Below are 25,539 nucleotides of genomic sequence, written 5' to 3' on the forward strand. Positions count from 1 at the left end.
GTCAGCTGTAAGGCAAACCATATGGTCGAGAGCTCAGGCCAATTACAATGCATTGCAGGAGTTAATAAAAAGCAGACGTTCCATTCTTTCACCCTGAGTTCTGTGAAGTCAACTGGCTCCCCACATGCCCCAGCCTATGATAAGTTCCTTCTCTCAGCTAATGAACTTCTCACGGAAAACATAAATAGCAAATGTGGTCTTGTTTATCTGTCTGCTGTGGCATTCCTTCCACTACAAAGACACGTCCCTGTAGGTGTAAGGTGAACCACAGCCCATTGCCCCGAGCACAAAGTTCCTTTTATAGACATCCCCCCATTAAAGGGGGTAGTAAAGCTTTAAAGCAAATGGCTTGTAGAGATGAAACAGCTTCTTCACAGATATCCATGTAACAAAAGGGGAGACTTTATACAGAGCTGGAAGGTGGCGAGGATGAATGTAAGAGTAGGAAATATTACATACATTAGAAAAGTCAAGATTCTAGTTGGATTTAGAATAAAACAGCCAGAGAATTGCAGGTTGGACGCTCTGGTTGAGGAAGGAACTTCCTAATGTTAAGGTGGAAATAATCAAGTGGATCCTCATGCTCTATTGACATGAATATCTAATTAGCAATGATCCACTCATTCAGGTCAAAGGAGCAAATAAAGGAATTCTATTGCATTTTTCTCACTTCAGCACAAGCTGTACATCCCTCAATGGTCCCCATTCAATCATCCAATAAATCATCAAGAGTTTGGCACAGACCATGTCAAATAAGTTAGGTAAGTTCCCTTGTATTAATAAAGTTTGGTTTATCATTCACTATATATAAACAATGATTTATATGAACATTCTATGGTTCTTCCTATTTAGGAAGTGCAAGGGGTCTATTACCTGGTATGTTTAGGACTTGGGTTTTAAAGATAAATTGAACACCAGTAGGATTGTTTTTTCTATAAGAATGGATTTAAACTAAAACGTAGTTACCAAGAAGTGCAAGGCATTAAGGCTCCTTTATACTGATGGGCGAATCTGTCCCGTTTCGCCGCAAAATTTTCGAAACGGCGAGAAATTCACGAAATGCTTGAAGTCAATTGGCGTCAAAATAATTTTGACGCACGCAATTTTTTGCTGCAGTTTCACATTAGCGGGCAGCGAAGCGAAAAAATTTGCCGAAAATCCATACCTGCCAAATTTATTCGCCCATAACTATTCATTTACATTCGCAGGTGCAGCCAGTAAAGTGCAATTCCGAGCACCATGTTTTTCCCCAAAATGTAGGGTTTTACCCGAAATTTCCAGGTCATTCAGCTCCCAGGGAGGGCGTTCCTAAGCACATAAATGTAATTTCTTATGAGGACCTATTTAAACAAACAATTCTTTATTTGTTACTGATTTTCTATCTCTCTGTACTTGATGTTGGACTGTTTATTCACCATGGAACAGGTTCTTATTACTCGTTGCACTTTACTATATATTTATATCATGCAAGGTATCTGAAAAAGTCATGGTCGTTAAGAGATTCCTCTGCACACAGGGTGTGATTGTTCTACCGCCCTCAGGCTGGCTGCCATACACCAAAAACCATAAACCAAAAACATGCTGCATCTATTGAGGCACGAGAAAGAAACAAAGAAGCTTATTAGGGAAGGCTGTCATTAGCATCCAGTTGCCCTATAGGAATATAATTGCCCAACATATGTTACTTAATGGATTTTTAACCTTTTGGGCCCTAGCTGTGCATTGCTGACTCTTAAATCTCTTTAAACATCTACCGTAGTTCCACAGCCTGTCTATCACTAGCTTTAGCTGGGGTTGGACTGTGATATAAACTTCACAAACTGGACTGGAGGTTGGACATCCCTGGTCTAGTAGCATGGAAGAATACCGGCAACTGCACTACTACATCAGTAGAGAAAGTCACTAAAAAATGGACAAAATTCACTATATGGACAAAGTAAATGGGCAAATAACTAAAGCATGACCATATTAAAGTCACCATTATCTGCCTTCTGAGCTGTGATTTGAGACTCATGGCACGTGACTCCTCACCCTTTACTTGAATAGGAGCACCAGTACTAACTCACTGTTTTTGGGCTGAAATGTGCCTCTCTTTGGTGCTTCCCATGTATGTGAATAAGAGCCGGCAGGAGGCAAATCCTGATGCTTTTTTTAGTTGGATGAAAAGCCCCTGTGTGCCATCAGCATTAACAGCTGCAGAACAATAGCATTTCTCTCTTCTAGAATTTTTTCAAAGATTCCCAATAATTGTTTACAGAGCGTTCAAATATAATGACTGTTCTTGTAGTGGTTTCAGACACATTAATTGTATGTACAGTACTCTGCAGAGCTCTGATGTTGTGGTGTCCCTCATATTAACCTCCATGTCTCCTAGGAGCATAAACACAAACAGTATCCATGTGTGCCTTATGATCAACTGGATGCAAGTGAAACAATCGAGCCCAGATATGCCCCAGCTCAGAAACTCTATCTATTTGCTGCCTTACATTTGTTTCCTTTTTCAGGACCAGTTTTACCGCACGCAACTAGGAGCTTTGTTCCCATTTACTAAGTTTTCCTAATTCATCTCAGGGAGGATCTTCATCAGGATGACGGAAGGAGGAAAATATGAGAATCAAAATATTTGTAAGCTGAAAAATATATCCCGTTCAAGAGGCAGCGTTCTGCAGATCTAAGGGATGGGTGACTAAACTGGTGGAAATTAATTAATAAGTGAATGCGCTACTTCTTTTGGGCTTGAGGAAAGAGAAACATCTAGTTACTCTGGCTCTTTCACATCACTTAAGTGCCATATTGACTTGCTTTTATCTCCATTCACTCAAACCAAAAAAAAGTATTCCCTTTACATTTAATTATTAATTGATTGAGTTAAATTGCTCTGGTCTGTGGGATAGTGTGCACCCACAAACTGCACTGCATAGTGTAGATACATACAGTGCAGGCACATCCTATGCATTGCCCTCCTGTTTGCAGAAAAATGTGCTTCTCCTTCACAACTGCAAGAAAGTGCACAGCACAACTATGCTATAAATGTAGTATATTAACTGAGAAGTACTGCACAATGAGGGTCATTTCTCTTTCCTCAGCAGCAAATGGAGGGCAATTGAACCCTTGGGCCATGGGTGCTGTTTTAACATCTGCTCCAAATGAGTGTCCTCTGCTTAACCTAAAGGGCGCAATTTGCAATATACACAAGAGTACAATGAGTAGGGCTCGTGTCAGATATACTTTCTGGCTATAGCTTTGTTATTTCTTGAATTACACAGAGTACACCATTAAAACTGAAGGTATGTTCATTTTACACCTGACACAACCTTCTTCACAGTGGAAAAAGAAGGTAACTGATCAAGCTGATGCAGTTAAACCCCTGTAAAATTAACTGCTCCTTATCTGTAAATATGAGACAAGGCAAACAGCTGGGGAAGTGGGGGGCTTGTTTATACAGAAATTATACAGAAATAGTTTTCTCTATTTAAACTCTTCTGACACCCCTTGCTATACTTTCGAGTGTAACAGTACATATCATAAAAACTTAAGTTAAAATACTATTAGACTGTCCAATTTATCCAATTTTTTTCTGAAAACAAAGTCCACCTAACTCCCTTCGAAGAATTGAACTCATTTATCAATAATTTGTCTCTAAAAAATCGGAGCAACAAAACGTCACGACAAAATCAAGCGTCAAATCGTATCGAGCACTTGACGCTCTGAAAACTCAAGTTTATGGAATTTCCGCTGCCAAAACGCAACTTTTTTGGATTATCGGACAAAAACCTGACTTTTTTGGATTATCCAGCACAGATCACAATGTCAATAAACAACTTCAGTGACATCTGCCATTGACTTCTACATAGAAATGGAGTGCTCAAACCTTGTGCACAATCCTTTTGGATCAGGTGCTCAGCAGTGATTAGCCCAACCTGCCTCGGGTCAAGGGAATACTATGCATTATCCAGTAACTGCCGCACTCTGATAATTATGATGATTATTCCATATTATAATTTTATTGGCTCATTAGCTCATGTAGACAAAAAATGGCAACGTTTCTTGCCTTAAGGCTTGATAAAGGGCCCTGTGAGGCCCGAAACTTTGCCATTTTTTGTCTACATGAGCTAATGAGCCAATAAAATTATAATATGGAATAATCATCATAATTATCAGAGTGCGGCAGTTACTGGATAATGCATTGACGTCTACATAACCTCAACAGGTTTGAGATGGCGTATTTTCGGATTCAGATTTTTAGCAGCTTTGTGGTATGATAAATCTCTTAAAAATTCTGTTTTTTTTTGCTGAAAAGTTCAAGTTTTCCCTCTACAAACCTCTACCAGAAGAAATCGAGGTTTTATAAATGAGCCACTAAATGTCAATTGCAAAATTGCTGGCATCTATGTCCTATTTGACTCAAGGACCCCTGTATAACTGATATAGCAACAAAGCTATAAAAGAACAGCATTTTCTACTAGAGTTTCCATAACCTGAAACTATCAAGGGCAGAGAAGGAGCTAATTGTGGTTATAGCATCAATGTCTTGACCAATGTCATTCACCAAAGTGCAGAACACCTGTCAAACCCAAATTGCCCCAGAAAATACTACTTGCTGACAACGCTCTGACCTTCTGCAGTCTTATCAGAGCAGGACGGGCTTCTCACTAAGGACAAAGAGTAAGTGTGGAATGGACTTGATAACCAAGACACAAATCATTTCTAGTTAGCAGAAAGATCATGAAAACCATGAACTTCCCAGAGACGAAGAACAGTTGTTCCTCAGGAGGTTTCTGCATGATCTAAGCAAGCCGAGGAGCAGAGGAGCATGTCGGGGATTCTCTGAGAACTCTTATACTCAATGCACTTGGCACATGTGGAGACCATCTGCAAACAGGATATATACGTCGATGCCTTCAAAGATAAGCACTAAACTTTCGGATGTTGCAGACTAAACTCCTAGCAGGAGTACTCCATAAAAGCAACAGATAAAAAGCAGTTAGATACAAGATAAAGAGGTGAAGCAAGTCCCTCATGAACTCATTTCAACATCAAAGACTTTCTTCCCCATTTATATCGGTGAACCACACTGTGGCCTCTTATAAAAGTTATAAATACATCTTTATAGGAAGGACGTATCTACCATTTATTTTTCCATAAGTATTTAAACATATACTGGAGTAGATATTTAATGTATATTTAAGTTATGTTTTTGGTCAACGTTTTATGTTTTTATTACTGAACATTAAGAGAATTAAAAGCATTTTGATGTACAGGGATGGGATCCGTTATCCAGAAACCTGTTATCCAGAAAGCTCCCGTAGACTCCATTTCAATCCAATAAATTTTTTAAAGTTAATTAACTTTTCTCTGTAAAAATCAAATAGTGCCTTGTACTTGATCCCAGCGAAGATATAATGACTCCTAATTGGATGCAAGACAGTCCTATTGGGTTTAATGGATGTTTAAATCATTTTTTAGTAGACTTGAAGGGGCATTTCACCTTTAGTAGGTTACAGAATGGTCAATTCTTAGCAACTTTTCAATTGGTCTTCATTATTTATTTCATATAGTTTTTGAATTATTTGCCTTCTTCTTCTTACTCTTTCCGGCTTTCAAATGGGGGTCAATGACCCCATCTAAAAAACAAATGCTCTGTAAGGCTACAAATGTATTGTTATTGCTTTTTATTACTCATCTTTCTTTTCAGACCCCCTCCTATCTCTCTACATCATTCTAAAAGTTAACTTAAAGGTGCACCGCCCCATTAAAGGACCAGTAACATAATTTGTTTGTTTTTTTTAATTAGTTTTTACGTAACGAAAAAAAAACACGAAGGCAGTTTTAACTTTCAGTTCAATTTCAAGTCTTTATCAAGAAATTACTTACCAATTCTCTGCTTGCGCTCCTCTTCAGAAACGGTGACATTGTGTCGATCCATCGTGTGGTGCTCGATTTCTCCTCCCTGGCTATCTCTTATAGAAGGCAGGGAGGAGAAATCGAGCGCTGCACTAAGAATCGTTGCCCTGTCGCCGTTTCTGAAGAGGAGCGCAAGCAGAGAGTCGTTAAGTAATTTCTTAATAAAGACTTTGCGAATTGAAAGTTAAAACTACCTTGGTGGTTTTTTTTCGTTAAGTAGAAACAGATTTTTTTTAAAAAAATTATGTTACTGGTCTTTTAAGGTATGGAGATCCAAATTTTAAAACGATCCCTTATCTGGAAAACCCCAGGTCCCAGGCATTCTGGAAACCAATGAACAAATCATATCCATGGCATATAGGAAGACTACTGTAGTTAATAGTGGAAGGCCATTAAAACAAGGGTTTGACTCCCAACCTCCCAAGCCAACATGGTAGCAAAACATCTAATGGGCAGGCGGTGTATGGAACAGTAATACCAGGGTGGATGAAGGAGGGTTACATATATCGGGCAGGTCCCACACATCTTTATAGGAGTGTCACACAATCAACTGTTACCCTCTCTGGAATGCAGCGGTTGGTTAGATTAATGAGAACTTTATGTAGTGGTATATTAAAAGGCTTCATGCTCACAGCGGTATGCTGACCCTGCAATGCGTTATGGGGAAACATTTGGCAAATGTGCATTAGTCAGTACCTAGGGGAATATTACAGAACATCTATAGATAATTGTTAAGGTCTTTAGCGATAACAATTTTCCAGCCTTAAGGGATTTATGAGCCCCTACTATTTGTTTACAGCTCATTAAAAATAAATCCCTAAAACTAAATATTTACTACAGAGAGTGGAAAGATATTGCTCTTAACATATGCAGCCTATTGACAGATTTACCCTTAGCCATTTGGGTATTGTTACCTCCCTCTTCAGATACTGCTACAGTAACAGAGTTATTGGTCCAGCACAGCAATTTTTTAGGGTGCCACCACTTTTTAGGGTTAGTCCACATGAGCAGATTGGGGGAGATTAGTCGCCCCAGCGAAAAATCGCTTCTTCTTCGGGGCAACAATCTCCCCGAGCTGCCTTTCCCCTGCCCTCCGCCGGCTAAAATGAAAATCGTCTGCGGCAATTCACAAGCGGCACTTCGTTTTCCAAATTCGCCCGAAGTTGCCTCACGAGGAAACTTCAGAAAACGAAGCGTCACGTGTAACTTGCCGCAGGCGATTTTCATTTTAGTTGGTGGAGGGCAGGGGAAAGGTAGCTCAGGGAGATTGTCGCCCCGAAGAAGAGACAATTTGTTGCTGGGGCGACTAATCTCCCCCAATCTGTTCGTGTGGCCAGACCCTTAGAGCATTTACAGCTAAGATTTTTAATTGCATTTACAACAGCTATGAATGCTGTAATAAAAAAAAATAATTTTAATATATAACTTTTTATGTCTGGGTGACAGGTCCCCTTTTAAGAACTTTATATGAATTAAAATGGGCAGTAAAGGAAATGACTTTTAATTTGTGCAGTGTCCTTCTGGGCAGGATCCTGGTAAACCCAATGGTGATCAGTATGTTGAGGGAGTACAAACTGGGTATTATTGAAAAATGCAGAAAACTCAGTCAGGGAATCTGTATGTAAAAACTAAGGACCACTGCTTGTGGTGTGCCGACTTCCAACCACCAAGTATATCCCTATGAGCACATGCTACACTTGTACATACATAGGCTTATTGTCCCAATTCTGTCCTCTCTTTTCTCTTCTGTATTCAATTGATTTTGTTGCTGTTAATTTAATTTCAAACATTTTAGTACATTTACACTTCAAAAAAACATGGCACAAGTGGCACACAGCATATTTGGCACAGAGAGATACAGCAAGAACATATCCAACACGTCGTGCCAAATTTGTCCCAGCTATGTACATGAGAGCAGGAATGCTAAGAGGTAGTAATGCATTTAAACAGCATGTGCTGGCACGGGGGAGAGCCAACACACAGTGCCAACATCTGCTACGATTTTTCTGTTACTCATTCTGAAAAAAAAATTGGGCTGCTCATCTATTAAAAGAATGCAAATTGCTATTAAAAGCGAAAACTATAAAAACATGCTCATCTTCAGGGAACATTTTTCTTTTATTTACAGTTCTGTTTAAGAAGAAAATGTTCTATAAAGTACAGACGCAGTTAGAACTTTCACCTTGACCGAGTTAGGTATAAGATATTGCTGGTGCAGTTTTTCAGAAAATAATTATCTTTGCCTAATGCAAACACGGAACATTTCTCTAGTATAGTAAGTCTGAATATCTTCTATCCATATTTCTGGCCCCTACAAAATCACCTAGTGGGAGCAGAGGGATTGAATCAGTGTGGAATATCTGGTATTCGGGTGACCTTCAGTACATGTATGCCGCCATTTCCCAATCTATTGTTAGGATTAAAGGAGAACTAAACCCTAAATATGAATAGGGCTAAAAATGCTATATTTTATATACTGAACTTATTGCACCAGCCTAAAGTTTCAGCTTCTCAATAGCAGCAATGATCCAGGACTTCAAACTTGTCACAGGGGGTCACCATCTTGGAAAGTGTCTGTGACACTCACATGCTCAGTGGGCTCTGAGCAGCTGTTGAGAAGCTAAGCTTAGGGGTCGTCATGAATTATCCAGCAGAAAATGAGATTTGTCTGTAATATAAGCTGATGCTACAGGGCTGATTAATAAATCCTGGTGTTAATTGCATTGGTTTCTGTGCTGCCATGTAGTAATTATCTGTATTAATTACTAATCAGCCTTATATTGTGACATTTATATTCTATGTGTACTGTATATTGTGAGTGGCTCCCTAAGCTCAGAAAGTGACAGCAGCACAGAGCATGTGCAGTGAATCAGCAGAAAAGAAGATGGGGAGCTACTGGGGCATCTTTGGAGACGCAGATCTTTACTGTTAAAGGGCTGTGGTTGCACAATTCATTATGTACAACATTTCTAGTTACTTCTTTAGTTAAGCTTTACTTCTCCTTTAAAACACATTAATGATCTAGAGCAGTGCAGAGGTGATACGCTTGTTAGGCTACATACAGGTGTAACTTTGCCAAGCTCCGTCCTCCATTCTGCCACCACCATACTATGTGCAACTGTTCTCTGTGCTTTTCCTGCCTCTCAGGATTTTCAGGCATGTTACAATGTTTTTGAATCGCTTGGCTAAGCTTTGGCTTGGGTGTAAATTACAAGGGGTGGGTGATTAAAGGGTTAGGAGTAGTTAAATACGCCTAAACTCTCCCAACATCATCCATGTGAGGTGACATATCTCGCAGTGGTGGCCAGACTTTTCCACTTCAAGCCTCCCTTGGAGCTCATGACAAGGTTATAGATAGAGGAAAGAATTAATTCACCTACAGATCCAAGAATATGTAGGACAGCAAATATGTTTTCATCCCAAATCCCGCCCTTATTGACCTTCAAGCTGAGCATTCACAGCTAATGAAAGCAACAAACAGGCATTCTCTTCTGTTACACAGTTGGCCATTCTATAAGATCTGCTCATTTGGCAAGGTTGCAACAAACTACAATAGAGGGAATACAAGCCATTGGAGCAAGGACCACATCAATGAGCTGATGCACTAATCGATCATTTTCACCACTTGAAAATCAAACTTGCCCAATCTACATCTGGCCAAGTTTTGAGCAGATAACAGTCAGATAGGCCTGTCGGAGGGCCTAAGGGTAGAACTCCACGGTCGATTTGAAGTGCGATAGTTTCTGTTCTGACGCGCTGAGATGAATTGCAGGTGTCACATCCGATGCACCGAATCTAAAGTAAGTAATAGAAATGTCAGTCGTTGTCGCTGCGTGCATCTGTCATGACACAACTGTTGAATGAAGACGTAACGTGCAGCATTTACATCTGTTGGATGCATGCAGCAACGTCCTACATTCCTATTACTTAATTTAGATTTGGTGCATTCGACGTGATGCTTGTGATTAATCTCAGCGCTTCGGAACGCTATCACTATCCTGTGGAGTTCTACCCTAATATAATCTGACAAATTGGTCTCAAGGACCTCAATCAGCATCTTAAATCTGTCCATGTGTGGCCACCTTCACTCTAACTGGCATACAAGCTGAACCCCACTTTTATCGGGAGCCGATGAACCTGCCTATATATTGTTTGAGTGAGGGAGGAAACTGGAGTACCTTCAAGCATGGGGAGAATATACAAATATTATTTATCATCAAAAATGTTACTTTACTGTTCCTGTACCAAACGCAGAACAGAGTGTAAAGACAGGAAAGCAAATAAACTATGGCGGCATCTGAAACAATTTACAAGATACTTTTCAGCAAACGAACCTGGGACCTTTATGACTGAATTGGACCTGACAGTAATGGCCTACAGAGAGACACATTTGCATTTATTTACATATCTTTCATTATTTTTGTTTGCACCAACACAGCATAGTCTGAACAGCGTGAAAGTTAAGGCAGAGTAAGCAAAACCTCAGGAATGTTTGGGCTTGCATTGCAATATTACATTTTTGTGCAGAAAAAAAACTATTGGCCATTTTGAGTCAACGTGGCACCCTAAAAACATTTCCTGAGCCCTTTAAAACGAAAGAATGGGGAGGCTCAAACAATACATAAGGGCAGAGGACAGTTTAAAAAAATACAACATTTTGGAAATAAAAAGAGGGACAAAAAAGTTGCAGCTCGCAGTGCAGCAAATTTGTTTGACCGCGCCCATTTTCGGAACACGCCCCAAATTACCATGTTCATTTTACAAAATATGGGCAGGTTAGGAAAGTTTGAACATATTTCTGTGTTTTTTTTTCCAGTTATTACAGTTTTGCTAATGAAGCTGTGACTTTTTCCAAGGGACCTGTTATCTTATATTGTTACAATTACTTATTTGCTTTCCAGTACAAACGAGGGACTGCGGGTTGAGCTGTCAAAAGAGGGACTGTCCCTCTAAAAACGGGACAGTTGGGAGGTATGGCCTCAGGAGAAGTTTTGGTAATAATTTTTTATTGTACAGGTATGAGACCTGTTATACAGAATGCTCTGGACCTGGGGTTTTCTAGATAATGGATCTTTCTGTAATTTGGATAGTCATACCTTAAGTCTACTATAAAATCATGTAAATATTAAATGAGCCCAGTGGGCTAGTTCTGCTTTCAATAAGGATTAATTTATATCTTAGTTTAGAACAAGTACAAGCTACTGTTTTATTATTAAAGAGAAAAAGGAAATCATTTTTAAAAATCTGGTTTACTTGGATAAAATGAAGTCTATGGCAGTCGGCCTTTCCGTGATTTGGAAGTCTGTGGATAACGGGTTTCCAGATAACAGATCCCATACCTGTACTGTTCACCTGCAGCCTCTTAATTGGTAGTTCTAATGCTTTGTGTTTCCTTGAAAGGTTGTGAATGCTTCTAGCATTCACTAGATACCAATTGTACTCCATGATGCCTTGCAAGTAGGGTTGCAACCTGGCCTGGCCGGTAAAAATGATGGTTGATCCCAATGTTATTAATAGGGGAAAAATTCTAAATATATAGGATGGCTGGTATTTTTTTCCAGAAAAGGTGGCAACCCTACTTGCAAGAAACAACTGTGTCCATACTCGATATTCATGACATTCTGCAGCTCACACTGATGTTATCACATGAGGAATGCCACCAACCGACTCGGCAAATGCATTCAGGCTGCTGTTTAAAATCTATTTTTGAGGGAAAAAATAAGAAACACATGTATCTGGATCTAAAAGAAATGAACATGACTCCATCACCCCAAACCCAAGTTTGCTTTTGATCTTCTTTCCCTAATAGCAATTTGCTCCCTCTTGCATTTGTTGCTTTTTGCTTCATTGCACTTAAAACAGCAGCATATTGCATATTGCAGATTTTATGTTCTGTCTTTGGTATTATCAGATTTAGGACATTGTTATTGTTTTTCCTGGTCTTCAACTTTCAACTGGCAAATAGGAAGTGCTGAGAGATGTAGGTCAACAACAACAACAGCTTGTCCAGCTTGTGCTGCTGGAAGATGATCATCACATTGTCCACTGAAATTTAACAGGAGTCTGCTTCTGTATCAATGTTATAAAATGCCCTAACCTGCAAGCAAAGGTTTCTCCTGTTTGATAAAAACAGTTTATTAAGTGAATAGGTCATTTATTCACTTGCTCTAAAGATCTGATCTATCTCACAGATACAACCTCTCTTTTTGCATCAGCTGATGCTTTTGTTACGGAGGAAGCAGAATTGGCTAAGAACAACACTGTTCCTAATGGACTCTGAAATTGTTCTGTTCATTCAGATTAAAACATAAATCTATTTTGTAAGAAATACTAATTCTTCTTCTTGCACCATATGTTTATTTTAGGATATTACCACTTTAAACAGGGGTTGCTTTGGAGATACAGTACATTCTATGTATTGTTCAGATTAAATGTGTGGTTCCCCTGTATTTTATCTTTTAGTATGTTATAGAACGGCTGATTCTAAGCAACTTTTTGATTGCCCTTTATGTTTTCTTTTTAATAGTTTTTAAATTATTTGCCTTCTTAGTTTGATTCTTTCCAGTTTTCAAATGAGGGGCCACTGACCCCATCTAAACAGGTCCAGACTGAGAATTAAAATAGTCCCTGCCCTGGTATTTCAGGCCCAGTTAGCCCACATAGAGGCCCAAACAGCACCCACCAGCCCACTAAATGCTGACTTTCTATGGGACCTTATAGCAGCCCCTCAGAACCCACAGATTGCCAGTCCGGGCCTGCATCTAAAACACAAATGCTCTGCAAGGCTACAAATCTATAGTTATTGCTACTATTGCTAATTACTCATCTTTCAATTCAGGCCTCTCCTATTCATATTCCAGTCTCTTATTCAAATAGATATATGGTTGCTAGGGTAATTTTGACGCTAACAACCAGACTGCTGAAATGGCAAACTGGAGAGCTGCTGAATAAAAAGTTAAATAACCCATAAATAATAAGAAAAAAAGGAAAACCAACTGCAGATTGTCTCAAAATATCAATCTCTACATCATACTAAAAGTTAATATAAAGGCAAACAAGCACTTTGATGAATTTTGATATTTGTTTTACTACAATCCACAACAGTGCAACTAACGAACTGAAGATTTATTTTAAAACAGATCCTACTTCCTTGATACTACTAGAGTTGCATTCCCTGTGAGCATTTATGATATACTGTCTTTTAAGGGAAAGTAAAAGGAAGAGGCCATCTGTTTATACATGGACTAAACTACAAAGCTGACTTGTGCTGCCCTTGGAGTCAAATCAGCAGACACACATTTCCAGCAAAGCCTTACATGGGAAACATTTATCATGCCACACTCTATCAGATGGGGGTGCAGGAAGCATGACATAACCTATGATGTCACACTTGCATCATGATGCCCTATGCAGACATTTGCCTCCCAACTCCACAGGGAACAAGGCAAAAACCAGTGTCTGCTGCACATAAAGACTCAGGGAAAGTTTAAGCACATTCCAACTACTGCCAAACTCCAATTCCCAGCATTCTATCTGGAATGCTGATGTAGAAAATGGGACCTGTAGTTTTTTAAACCGCAGGTTGAATCTATGTGATATGAACTGACGCTATGTATCTATGTATATGAACTCTGCTCCATACACACATAATACACCACTTCTCTAGCTCGAAGGAAAGGAAGAATCTTAGAAAGGAGAGACAACAAACAGGACATTTATAAACCCATAAATGACACAGAGTATGTGGGCCGGGAATAATTATTCTTGCATAAACACAATAAAAGCACTATGGGAAATTACTGAGCAGTGTGTACATAAAGCTAACAATAGGAAATGCTGCTCTCGTCGGCTTATAGCAGACATGTGGGATTCATTAGCACTGCTGCTTGCACTGGCAACAATAGAATAATGGGCTCCAGCGAGAAGAGATACAGGAACCGAAATAAACTTAAATCAATGGTCATTAGCAGAGAAGGAAAACACGCAGGAAAGGAAGAACCATACTCATTAAAGGCTACATTTACAAATACAGGTAATTTCTATCATTTGGATCTTCATACTTTAAGTCATGTAAACATTAAGTAAACCCAATAGGCTGGTTTTGCTTCCAATAAGGATTATTTAATACAATGTACTGTTTTATTATTACAGAGAAAAAGGAAATCATCTTGAAAAATTTGGATTATTTGGATACAATCGAGTCTATGGATGATGGCCTTTCTGTAATTCAGAGCTTTCTGAATAACGGGTTTCCAGATAACGGATCCCATACCTGTACATGTATTTTTTTTATAACTGTCCCTGCTACATAGAGCTTACAATCTACCATGACTGTGCTGTTGTATCTGCATGTAGCTGGGTTTTGATATGACTTGACAGTTTTTTTTTACCTCCACTGCATATAGAATGGTTTATATTACTCATATAGGAAGGTACTAGTAAGCAAATGAGGAATTGGGTAGTTTGGTTGCTCTGTAACCAATCGGATTGGGAAGCTAATAATGTAATTAAACACAGGTCTCAGTGACAGTCCATGCTAGTATACATGCCTTTACACACTATGACATAGATATGACATTTCTATTGGTCCAATGCTGAGTTAAACCCCAGAGGCATTCTTACTTAAATATTTTTACTTGCTAATATTTGCACCAGTATATTACAGAGACCAGAGATCAGAAAATGTCTTTCATTATTATAACTGCAGCAAACTGATTATTACTCATTGATGATTGGCTGCTATAGGCTTCTGCATCTGGACAAAATTCCCCTTATTTAGAAGAAATTTAGGTTGCCCCAAAAGAAATAAATCTATACAAGTAGATCAATGAGTTGAGAGAACTGAGAAGCCAATGTCAAACATTCAGAGGCACTGGTGTAATACACGGGAGCACAACTGCAACTCTCAGGACCACAGGTGGAACAGGCAGGAATACAGCTGCAATTCTCAGAAACACAAGTGGAAGAGAAACACTCAAGAACACAACCGAAATTGACAGTTGTACAAGTGGAACAGTCAGGAATAGTGATGGACGCATTTGTCCCGTTTAGCAGAAAAATTTGCGAATTTGCCGCAACATTGAGAAAAATTCACAAAACACAAGTTTTGACATCGGTGTCAATTCGAGGGCAATCAACACCAGCGACAATGTGACGCGCACCTATTTCATCCAATTGCATTAAAGTCAATGGGCGTGTGGGGAATTGTCGTCGGCATAAAAAAAAAACGTCAAATTAGTGAATTTATTCGCCGTGGTGAAATGGGGAAATTCGCTGCAAATTCGTCCATCACTACTCAGGAATACAGGTAGATGAGGAACACTCGGGAGCACAGTTGAAATTCAAAGTTACACAGCTGGAACACAACAGAAATTCCAAGGGTAACAAATGGAACATTTAGAAACACAGGTGGAACAGAAACACTCAACAACAGAGCTGAAATTCACAGGAGCACAACTGGACCACTCAGGATCACAGCTGCAAAAGAAACACAATTTCATTCCCAAGGGCACAGCTGGAACACTCAGGAACACAAGTTCAGTTTACAGTTGGGCACAGTTTGAAAAGAAACACTTGGGAACAAAACTGAAATTCTCAGAAAGAGTGGTGGGGCACAGTTGGTAAAGTAACACTGAGGATACAACTGCTTGCAATGGAGCACAGCTGCAACACTTGGGGTACAGATGGAACACACTCAGGAACACAACTTACATTTACAGATGGGCAGCTGGAGTTCTCAGGAGCACAGTTTGAATAGAAACATTTAGGAACACAACTGAAATCAATAGGCACAGGAGGAAAAGAAACACTCAGCAACACAATTTCAGTTCACCGTTGCACATATGGAGTTCTCAGGAGCACAAGTAGAACACTTGGAGGGAGATGTGAAACAATAAGGAAAACACGTGAAACACTAGGTCACAGAAGGACGTAGGATGATGCAGATGCACACAAAGCTTACTTAGGAGCACAGGTGAAACACTTAGGGCAGTAACACATGATGGGACGTTCCTTTTAGGTGCCAGTGCCCATAAAAAAAAACTTTAGTTGGCACAAAAGGGAATGGCCCATGGCTTAAAAAACTCTAATTAGGTAATCACTTGTGGTGATTCCTGTTCACGGCAAGAGAAGTATTTTCAGGCACTTTAAAGGGAAACTGTCATGGGGAAAAAATTTTTTTAAAAAATTAATCAGTTATTAATGCTGCTCCAGCAGAATTCTGCATTGAAATCCATTTCTCAGAAGAGCAAACAGATTTTTTTATATTCAATTTTGAAATCTGACATGGGGCTAGATATATTGTCAATTTCCCAGCTGCCCCAAGTCATGTGACTTGTGCTCTGATAAACTTCAATCACTCTTTACTGCTGTACTGCAAGTTGGAGTGATATCATCCCTCCCTTTCCACCCCAGCAGCCAAACAAAAGAACAATGGGAAGGTAACCAGATAGCAGCTCCCTAACACAAGATAACAGCTGCCTGGTAGATCTAAGAACAACACTCAATAGTCAAAACCCATGTCCCACTGAGACACATTCAGTTACATTGAGAAGGAAAAACAGCAGCCTGCCAGAAAGCATTTCTCTCCTAAAGTGCAGGCACAAGTCACATGACCAGGGGCAGCTGGGAAATTGACAAAATGTCTAGCCCCATGTCAGATTCTAAAATTGAATATAAAAAAATCTGTTTGATCTTTTGAGAAATGGATTTCAGTGCAGAATTCTGCTGGAGTAGCACTATTAACTGATGCGTTTTAAAAAAAACATGTTTTCTGATGACAGGATCCCTTTAAGTTGCCCGCAGTTTCCTACAGGTGTCAAAGCTCCCTATGTGTCATTGCTCTTAGGTACAAACAGGTACACAAAATGGAACACTCCAAATCACAGGTGGACTCCCAGATGGAACACTGAGGTAGATAACGTACTGTATGTACACAGGTGGATCAATACAGAGAAGGTGGACATTCAATAGCATTAGACAGTATTCATTTGTGGCAGAATTTTCAGCTGTTTAAGTCTGTGCACCAGGGTCAGCTCACGGATTTAGAATCTGGAACTGGAACTGAATTACCTAACTAGTTCTTGATCCATTTGCAATATTTGTTAGGGTGTAATGTCCATAGACACAGCTTAACATCATGGTAATATGAAGAGAAAACTAATCTGACCTCTATGATCAAATATGCAAACCAGTCATATTGTATCCCACACAATCAATATTCTTCCCAGCTCAAAAAAAGAAAGTGTTCTCTGTTATTATTGTTTTATTGAGACACTTGTTTCAAGTGAGCCAGAGAAAAGGCAAACACTCAGAATAACAAGTCAACACTTTTTAAACTGATGTTAAGAATGATGAAGTAAACGTATGTCCACTGTGCTGGAACTGGGCTACAATGGAAGACTTCAAAATAAGCATCCAAGTTAAAAATTTCTTATTTACACTTTTTTAACATTTGTTTGAGGGTGGGGTCATGCAGCGCCGATTCTGACTAAGGAGCCGCCTGAGGCGGCTCCTGCAATGCCGCCCCCACTCACCAGCTTACATGTCGGGAGGGGAGGCAGAAACACTATTGCGGAGAGCGCAATTGAGCTCTCTCGCAATAGTACAGCCGAATTTCCGGTTTAAAAACCAGAAATTCGGCTCTTAAGGGTGCAGGAGCGGCTTTTTGCCGCCCCTTGAATCCTTTCAGGCGCTGCCGCCTGAGGCGAGCTGCTCAGCTCGCCTCATTGGCGGAGCGCCCCTGGGCTCATGGCCAATAGAGGATCTCTGTCTATTTTTCTTCCTTGGACATTTTTAATAAAAGTGGCCACTTTCAGCAATTTCACCAACATCACTAAAATAATGCATACATATGACCCTTATATACCCACTGCATTTAAATTGATGTAAGTGTAAGTTAATGAAGTTTCACAAGGAAGAAAGTTACATAGTTAAATCGGGTTGAAAAAAGACAAAGTCCATCAAGTTCAACCCCTCCAAATGAAAACCCAGCATCCATACAAACACCCCTCTCTACTTTTAATTAAATTCTATATACCCATACCTATACTAACTATAGAGCTTAGTATGACAATAGCCTTTGATATTATGTCTGTCCAAGAAATCATCCAAGCCATTCTTATAGTCATTAACTGAATCAGCATCACAACATCACCCGGCAGTGCATTCCACAACCTCACTGTCCTGACTGTGAAGAACCCCCTACGTTGCTTCAAATGAAAGTCCTTTTCTTCTAGTCTAAAGGGGTGGCCTCTGGTACGGTGATCCACTTTATGGGTAAAAAGGTCCCCTGCTATTTGTCTATAATGTCCTCTAATGTACTTGTAAAGTATAAACATCTCCCCTCGAAAGCCCCTTTTTTCCAGAGAAAACAACCCCAACATTGACAGTCTACCCTCATAATTTTAAGGTGGCCATAGATGCAAAGATCCGCTTGTTTGGCGATGTTGCCAAACGAGCGGATCTTTCCCCGATATGCCATTAACAGGCATGGCTATATCGGGGGTTATCTGATTGTTCGGCCGTATGGCCGAACGATCAGATTACGATGTGCCGTGGGCTCCGGCGGGATTGGTCGGGTCAAAATCAAACCTGACCAAACGACCGTTCTCCGCCGGACGAAAGATGTCGGCACACGCCACACATGATCCGAAAATCGTACGAATCCTCGATTCGTACGATCGGATCTGTGTGTCTATGGCCACCTTAAGTCTTCCATCCCTCTAACCAATTTAGTTGCACTTAGTCTCTGCACTCTCTCCAGCTCATTTATATCCCTCTTAAGCTGGCCATAGACGCAAAGATCTGATCGTACGAATCGAGGATTCGTACGATTTTCAAACCGTGTGTGGAGAGTCCCGACATTTTTCGTCCGGCGGAGATCGGTCGTTTGGTCGATTGGACAGGTTAGAAAATGTCTGTCGGCTGCCGATAATATCTCTGCGTGTATTGCCAATCGTAAGATTTTCAGTGGGAGACTGTCACTAGCTTTGGTTGGACATAGATATCGTACGATTGCTGTCAGGGGCAGAACATTGCTGATCTGTTCTTTTACTAATCTGACTGGTAAGACTTTGATCTGAATGGTTAGTGGCAGGTCGGGAGATGGGAAGATCCGATCGTACGATGATTCGTACGATCGGATCTTTGCATCTATGGCCAGCTTTAAGGACTGGAGTCCAAAACTGCACTGCATACTCCAGATGAGGCCTCACCAGGGACCTATAAAGAGGCAGAATTATGTTTTCATCCCTTGAGTTAATGCCCTTTTTTATGAAGACAGAACTTTATTTGCTTTAGTGGCCACAGAATGACACTGCCCAGAATTAGACAACTTGTTATCTACAAAATCCCCTAGATCCTTCTCATTTAAGGAAACTCCCAACACACTGCCATTTAGTGTATAACTTGCATTTATCAACATTGAACCTCATTTTCCAGTTTGCTGCCCAGTTTCACAAATTAGACAAATCACCCTCCAAAGTAGCAGCATCCTGCATGGAACCTATAGTTCTGCACAAAGTAACACTATACAAAATTTATTACAAAGAAAGTACGCCAAAGTTCTTTTGCCAAGATGTAATTGCAAATTTTGATTTTACACTGCAGAGGTGAGTGTGCTAGAGCACTAAGCCTCCATAATAAACCCCCACAGATACTGTTGCTAGGTACTGCCTCCATAGCAACCATGGTCTTTAGCTGAAGTGTGCTAGTTTTTACTTTTTGCTTTACATATTTGTCACTTGGCACCTAGGTTACAGACTTGGTTTGTGTAGTGCTCATAGATATATAGATAGATAGATAGATAGATAGATAGATAGATAGATAGATAGATGATAGATAGAGAGAGAGAGAGAGAGAGAGAGAGAGAGAGATAGAGAGAGAGAGAGAGAGAGAGAGAGAGAGAGAGAGAGAGAGAGAGAGATAGATGATAGATAGATAGATAGATAGATAGAGAGAGAGAGAGAGAGAGAGAGAGAGAGAGAGAGAGAGAGAGAGAGAGAGAGAGAGAGAGAGAGAGAGAGATAGATAGATAGATAGATAGATAGATAGATAGATAGATAGATAGATAGATAGATGATATATAGATAGATAGACAGACAGACGGACGGACGGACAGACAGATAGATAGATGATGGATAGATAGACTTCAACTTTTTCAGCACTCTAAGGGTTAGTTCACACGAGGAGATTCAGGAAAATTTTGTCGCCTGGCGACTAATCGCCTTTTCTTCTGGGCGACAATCTCACAAGGCAACTTCGGGCAACTTCGGAAAACGAACCGCAGGTGACTTTTCATTAAAGCGGATGGGAAGACACGCGGAGGCAGTTCGGGTAGATTGTCGCCCAGAAGAAGAGGCGATTAGTCGCCAGGCGACAAAATCTCCCCGAATCTCCTCGTGTGAACTAACCCTTAATGTATAAACTGGCATAAATGTGTGTTAAGGAGAAATACCTGTATTCAGCTGAAAACAAGATACATTTCATCAGATCGTTTGTACAAACATGCATAAGCCAGCTCGTGCTTCATGCACTTAAAATTGCTTTTTAAACTATAGGATAAGCAACATTACTGCTAAATCTGTATATATATACACACACACACATTCAAACTCTAAGGGGTCCAAGCATGCTGCTAGTAGTACAATAAATACCATTCTAGTCTTTGTCACATTTCCAGCACTTACTTGTAATATCAAATGGAATCTGCTTGCATCCAGTAGCCGGGGTATCAGGGAAGGGACAGTAATACACAGCTCCTCCTTCCACTATCTGCGGCTGGGAAGTATTGGCTTTGGGAGCTCCAATAAGAACACTAGATCTGTAATATTAAGATAGGGAAATTAAAGAATTAGCAGCGGTTTAGCACACACAGGATTTGGGTGCAACTATATTGTGACATAATAAGTGCAAAACTAAATTCTCTTGAAGGGGATAAGTGACAAGTTAGTTATACAATATGTGACTTACATCTGCCAGTATATTCTAACAAGAAAATGTAATGTACACTCTGCCTTATGAGTAACAGAATTCCATTTATATGCGCCTCCTGCATTCTATTACTGTATGAATTCTGGCCCCAAGCTCTTTTTATTAAGTGCAGCCGGCTACAACTACTTATCAGTGGCCCGTTACTGAATACCAGACCCCTGTCCATTAACAGTTCCATTCAATACATTAACTTACTGCACGGAATGACCCAGTCGGCCTGTTAAGCATCAGTCGCAGACAGCAGTGCATGTCAAATCCACGGCGCATGGATAAGTGCAACCCTGATTTTGGTTTATCAGATGAGCGGGTGATCCAGTCTGTGCGTCAGTACTGTGAAACCTTTATCAATTCCGTGGATGCTGTACTACAACTCCCAGCATGCTCAGGAACGCAGGTGTACCATGCTGCAGTTTCTTTGATATATTTGATATATATGTTTAATTAGTCTCTGCAGTTACTGGGCCCCACAGCAAAATAATTTAGAGGACGCCAATTTTCCAAACTTGATAGAAGGGTTTTGTGCACATAAATGGAAACTACTCATTCGGGACCCCGTGTAACCACCCTGTCTGCATCCTTATTGTTAGCCCATGTTTAATTAAATTCATTGCACGTGCTATTCCTGGGTATTACAATTAATGCTTACTAAAAGCTGAACAATATTCCAGAGACAGATTCTATAGTACAGATATGGGATCTGTTATCCAGAATCCCGTTATCCTGAAAGCTCCGGAAGGCCATCTCTCATAGACTTCTCTCATAGACTTCATTTTATCCAAGTAATTCAAGCTTTTAAAATTAATTTCCTTTCTCTCAATCATAATAAAACAGTAGCTTGTACTTGAGCCAGACTAAGATATAATTAATCCTTATTGGAAGCAAAACCAGCCTATTGGGTTTATTTAAAGTTCAAAATTATGGAAAGATCCATTATCCAGAGCATTCCTGGTAACAGGTCCCATACCTGTATTATCAACAGCCCTCCATGTACATGTGCAGCCCCAAGCATATGCTGGTATGTGTACAGGGACGTTTCTGTCTAAGGAGGCAGCTCATTTAATGCTGCCCCCCAGTGCTTACCTTTCTTGTGCCAGAGGGGGCCACATCACTAATGTGGAGCGTGTAATTGCCATTTAAAAAACGCAGATTTGGCTCTTATAACTACAAGGAGTAGCTTTTTGCTGCCCCTGGCAAGCTGCGGGACACTACATTTTGAGACGAGTTTTCAACTTGCCCCATTGGCGCTGCACCCCTGTACCTGTACCACCAAAATCATCACCAGGTGCAAATTTGGCTACTAGTCTAGCCACCAAAAGTAACAGCAAATCAGACAGAGGAAGGAAGAATTTACTGGTCATCTGTAAACATCTGTTGCTATGGGTTACTGCACCTGTGCAAATTTCCTAATTCTGGTGGATACAGTAGTGTTCTCCATAACCAGCCTAACACAGCATATCTCAATCAGCAGCAAGAAACTGCCAATACTCTTCACTCCATCCCCAAAATGACCTGTGGCTAGTTAGGGACAGTGACCCCACGCCAACACTGTAATGAGACAATTAGCTAATGTACAGTGGCTCATTAACTGCCAGTCCCACCCCCCAAGGCAACAGCAATATCAATCCAGTATAACACAGAATACAGTAGCTCCCCAACAACAAATTGACTTCTACCCCAACACACTTTAAATTAACATTCATTTATTTCCACCACAACATCAACTTGCTTGTATACAATAACCCACCAAACCAATGTAATACACGGCCACCCCTTCCCCAAATAATCTAATTTAAAGGAGCTTTCCCCATAGCCCATTGCACATACAGAAGCCTACAAATACCCCATGCTTAACATACAGTCCATATAACATTAAGTTGGTTGCACTCAAACTCTGTTCCCCCTTCTGTGACGTTCATTTAATCGGGCTAATTATTGCCACTGCTCACCCTGTAACTTGGTGGGCCCGGGGTGCAAATGCCCCGGACCTTTCGCTTATTCAATATACATTCACAGGCATTCAATATAGGTCTGGGTGCAGCGCCCTGAACTCGCAGCTTTGGGAGACATGACAATCAATTGAATTCTAATATTGCGCACACTTTCACAGATCAGCAGACGGGGGTGGTTTTAAACACGAAAACACAAAACGCGTTAGGTGATTTGTTGGGGAAATAAAGCATTTTTAATGGAATTCCATTAACATACAGTCCCCCCAATAACTTTCCTTGGTTAAACAGTCCCCAATAACGTGCCTAAGATCAGCAGCTCCAAATAACCTATTATAACCCACAATAATAATATGCATAAGCCTCTAGTACACTGCACAACAAACAGTACCCCCCTTGTATTCCACCCAACTCCTAGTACTCCTTAGTATCCCCTGATGAAGCTGAGTAATCAGCGAAACGCGTAGGACGGCATAGGAGGATGGTGGCGTGAGTAGCTCCCACTCATTCCCAACGTAGATAGACAGGTACTGCGCAAGGGAACTGGGCAAATTGATAATGACTATAATGCAACAAATAACTAAATAATTGGGCTTTAAAACTAGTTAAGATCGTTATCACCGCTCCACCATATGCATTTTTTAAGTATATGTATAAGGACAAGGTCCTGCTAAAAGCAGCGAGTTTCTATGTTTATGGGCATCATGTATTAATTGGAATATATATTAAAGTTTAAGTTTTAGCAATATTATTACAACCTCTATCTGAACTGGTTTGTAGTCGTGTCTCTTGCCTACATTTTACCCTAGTTTGTTTCAAATTTGGTATAAGCAGTTATCCCCCAGTAAGCTAAGATACCATAAATCCCCCAATAAATTCTCTAATGTATCTCACTCTTCAATAACCCCACATCAAATGTATGTAATATATGTACTATATATATATAAAAATATATAATATATATATATATATATATATAAAAATATATAACCAATTTAATTTACTGATGCTCACTGAATTACTGACCTTCCTAAAAATCTAGTGCCCCCCTGCAACCCATGGTATTTCCCCCAATAATACATTTGTAGAGTAGTTGGCCACAGTATGATCTTCTTTATTCATCTAGTGTTGAAACAAATGTTACTGAACAAATCTGATGGATTAGGGGACCCTGCTCTCAAGAGCATCAGTAACCCATGTATCTATAGGGGTCATATCTATGCTGATAACTGGGGGTAAGGTAAGGATCTGAGTGCAAGCTTTCAAGCAAGAGGGATTTGGGAAGATCTATTGATCCCAAAGACATAGGGGAGATCCTGTACACCCCTGCTTTTCAGCTATGATTAACTGATGGGGGGGTCCCATGCTGTTAACCCTTTCCCTGCGTGTCCCCAAACCCTGCATCCAAAGCAGCGGGACGGGCACTCACTTGGAGGAGTCGGGCAAGTAGAAGTCCACAGAGAATCCAAAGTAACTGTCCGGGGGGCCGCTGTAAACTGTCACTTTCTCTACATCCAAGTTAAAGGCAGAGCACACGGGACTCCGCATCATCAGAAGCAGCAAGAACACGGGTAATCCGGGAAATCGGTCGGCTGAAGCGCGACCCCGGGGGCGCCAGTGGCTGAGCATCTTCTGTAGGCAAAATTAGCGCGGGAGGAGCAGGAGGAGAGTCCGGAGCAGCAGCAGCAGCGCTATATGTGTATGTATGTGTGTGTGTATAATAATATGTGTGTCACTGAGCAACATGAGACTCTCACTCCTCTGAGCATTTGGCTTCGCTGGGAGAGCGAGGGGCGGAGCTAACAGCACGAGACTCTCTTATAATAAAGTCTTCTGTTCCGCTGGGTCATTGGAAACTGCAGTCGCAACATCAGCGCTGCGCCAGTCGCTCCTTCCACTGTACAATAACTCCGCTAGAGCTGTGGGTCTGCATTACTCTAGAGCTGACTTCTAGGTCACTGACCCCAATCTTGTCGCTACACTAGAGCTCTGAGGCGGTTGCGACTGTCGCACAAGCACTGATTGCAGCTGGCTTCTTGTACTGTGACTTGTCACACGAAAAAAACGCGCTCTGACTTTAAGGGGCAGATTTATCAAGGATCGAAAGGGAATTTTCGAATTTAAAAATTCAAAATTCAAAGTAATTTTTTGGATACTTCAACCATCGAATAGGATACTACAACTTCGAATTTGATTCGAAGTAAAATCGTTCGAATACTCGACCATTCGCTAATCGAAGTACTGTCCCTTTAAAAAAACTTAGACTTCAATACTTTGCCAAATTAAACCTGCCGAAGTGCTATGTTAGCCTATGGGGACCTTCTGCAGCGTTTTTCTACGTTTTTTGTAGTCGAAGTAAAATCGTTCGATCGATCGCTGAAATCTTTCAAATCATTCGATTCCAACGATTTAATCGTTCGATCGAACGATTTTACTTCGACTGAAGTAAAAAAAAACTTCGACTTCGATATTCGAAGTATATCCATTCGATACCCCTAAAGGTGGCCATAGACGCAAAGATCCTATCGATTTTCGGACCGTGTGTGGAGAGTCCCCACATTTTTCGTCCGGCGGAGATTGGTCGTTTGGTCGATCGGACAGGTTTGATTTTGTCCCGCCGGAGCCCATTGTGCTCTCATCATAATCCGATTCATAGGCCATAGGGCCAAACGTTCAGATTACCCCTGATATAGCCATG

The 25,539-nt window shown here is 40.5% G+C and overlaps 1 protein-coding gene across 1 annotated transcript in view; it reads right to left on the reverse strand.

The window, feature by feature from the left end:
• itga8.L (integrin subunit alpha 8 L homeolog) overlaps positions 1-24,576 on the reverse strand; it is a 126,809-nt gene extending 102,233 nt beyond the window's left edge. Inside the window, exons 1-2 of the mRNA XM_018267300.2 lie at positions 24,271-24,576; positions 20,592-20,725 (exon numbers count right to left, since the gene is read on the reverse strand). Coding sequence (XP_018122789.1) covers positions 20,592-20,725; positions 24,271-24,470 — 334 coding nt within the window. The 5' untranslated portion in view covers positions 24,471-24,576. The remainder of the gene's footprint in view (positions 1-20,591; positions 20,726-24,270) is intronic.
• Between the last annotated feature and the right edge of the window lie 963 nt (positions 24,577-25,539).

Source organism: Xenopus laevis, chromosome 6L (genome assembly GCF_017654675.1).
Source record: "Xenopus laevis strain J_2021 chromosome 6L, Xenopus_laevis_v10.1, whole genome shotgun sequence".
In the NCBI taxonomy this organism is placed as follows: domain Eukaryota; kingdom Metazoa; phylum Chordata; class Amphibia; order Anura; family Pipidae; genus Xenopus; species Xenopus laevis.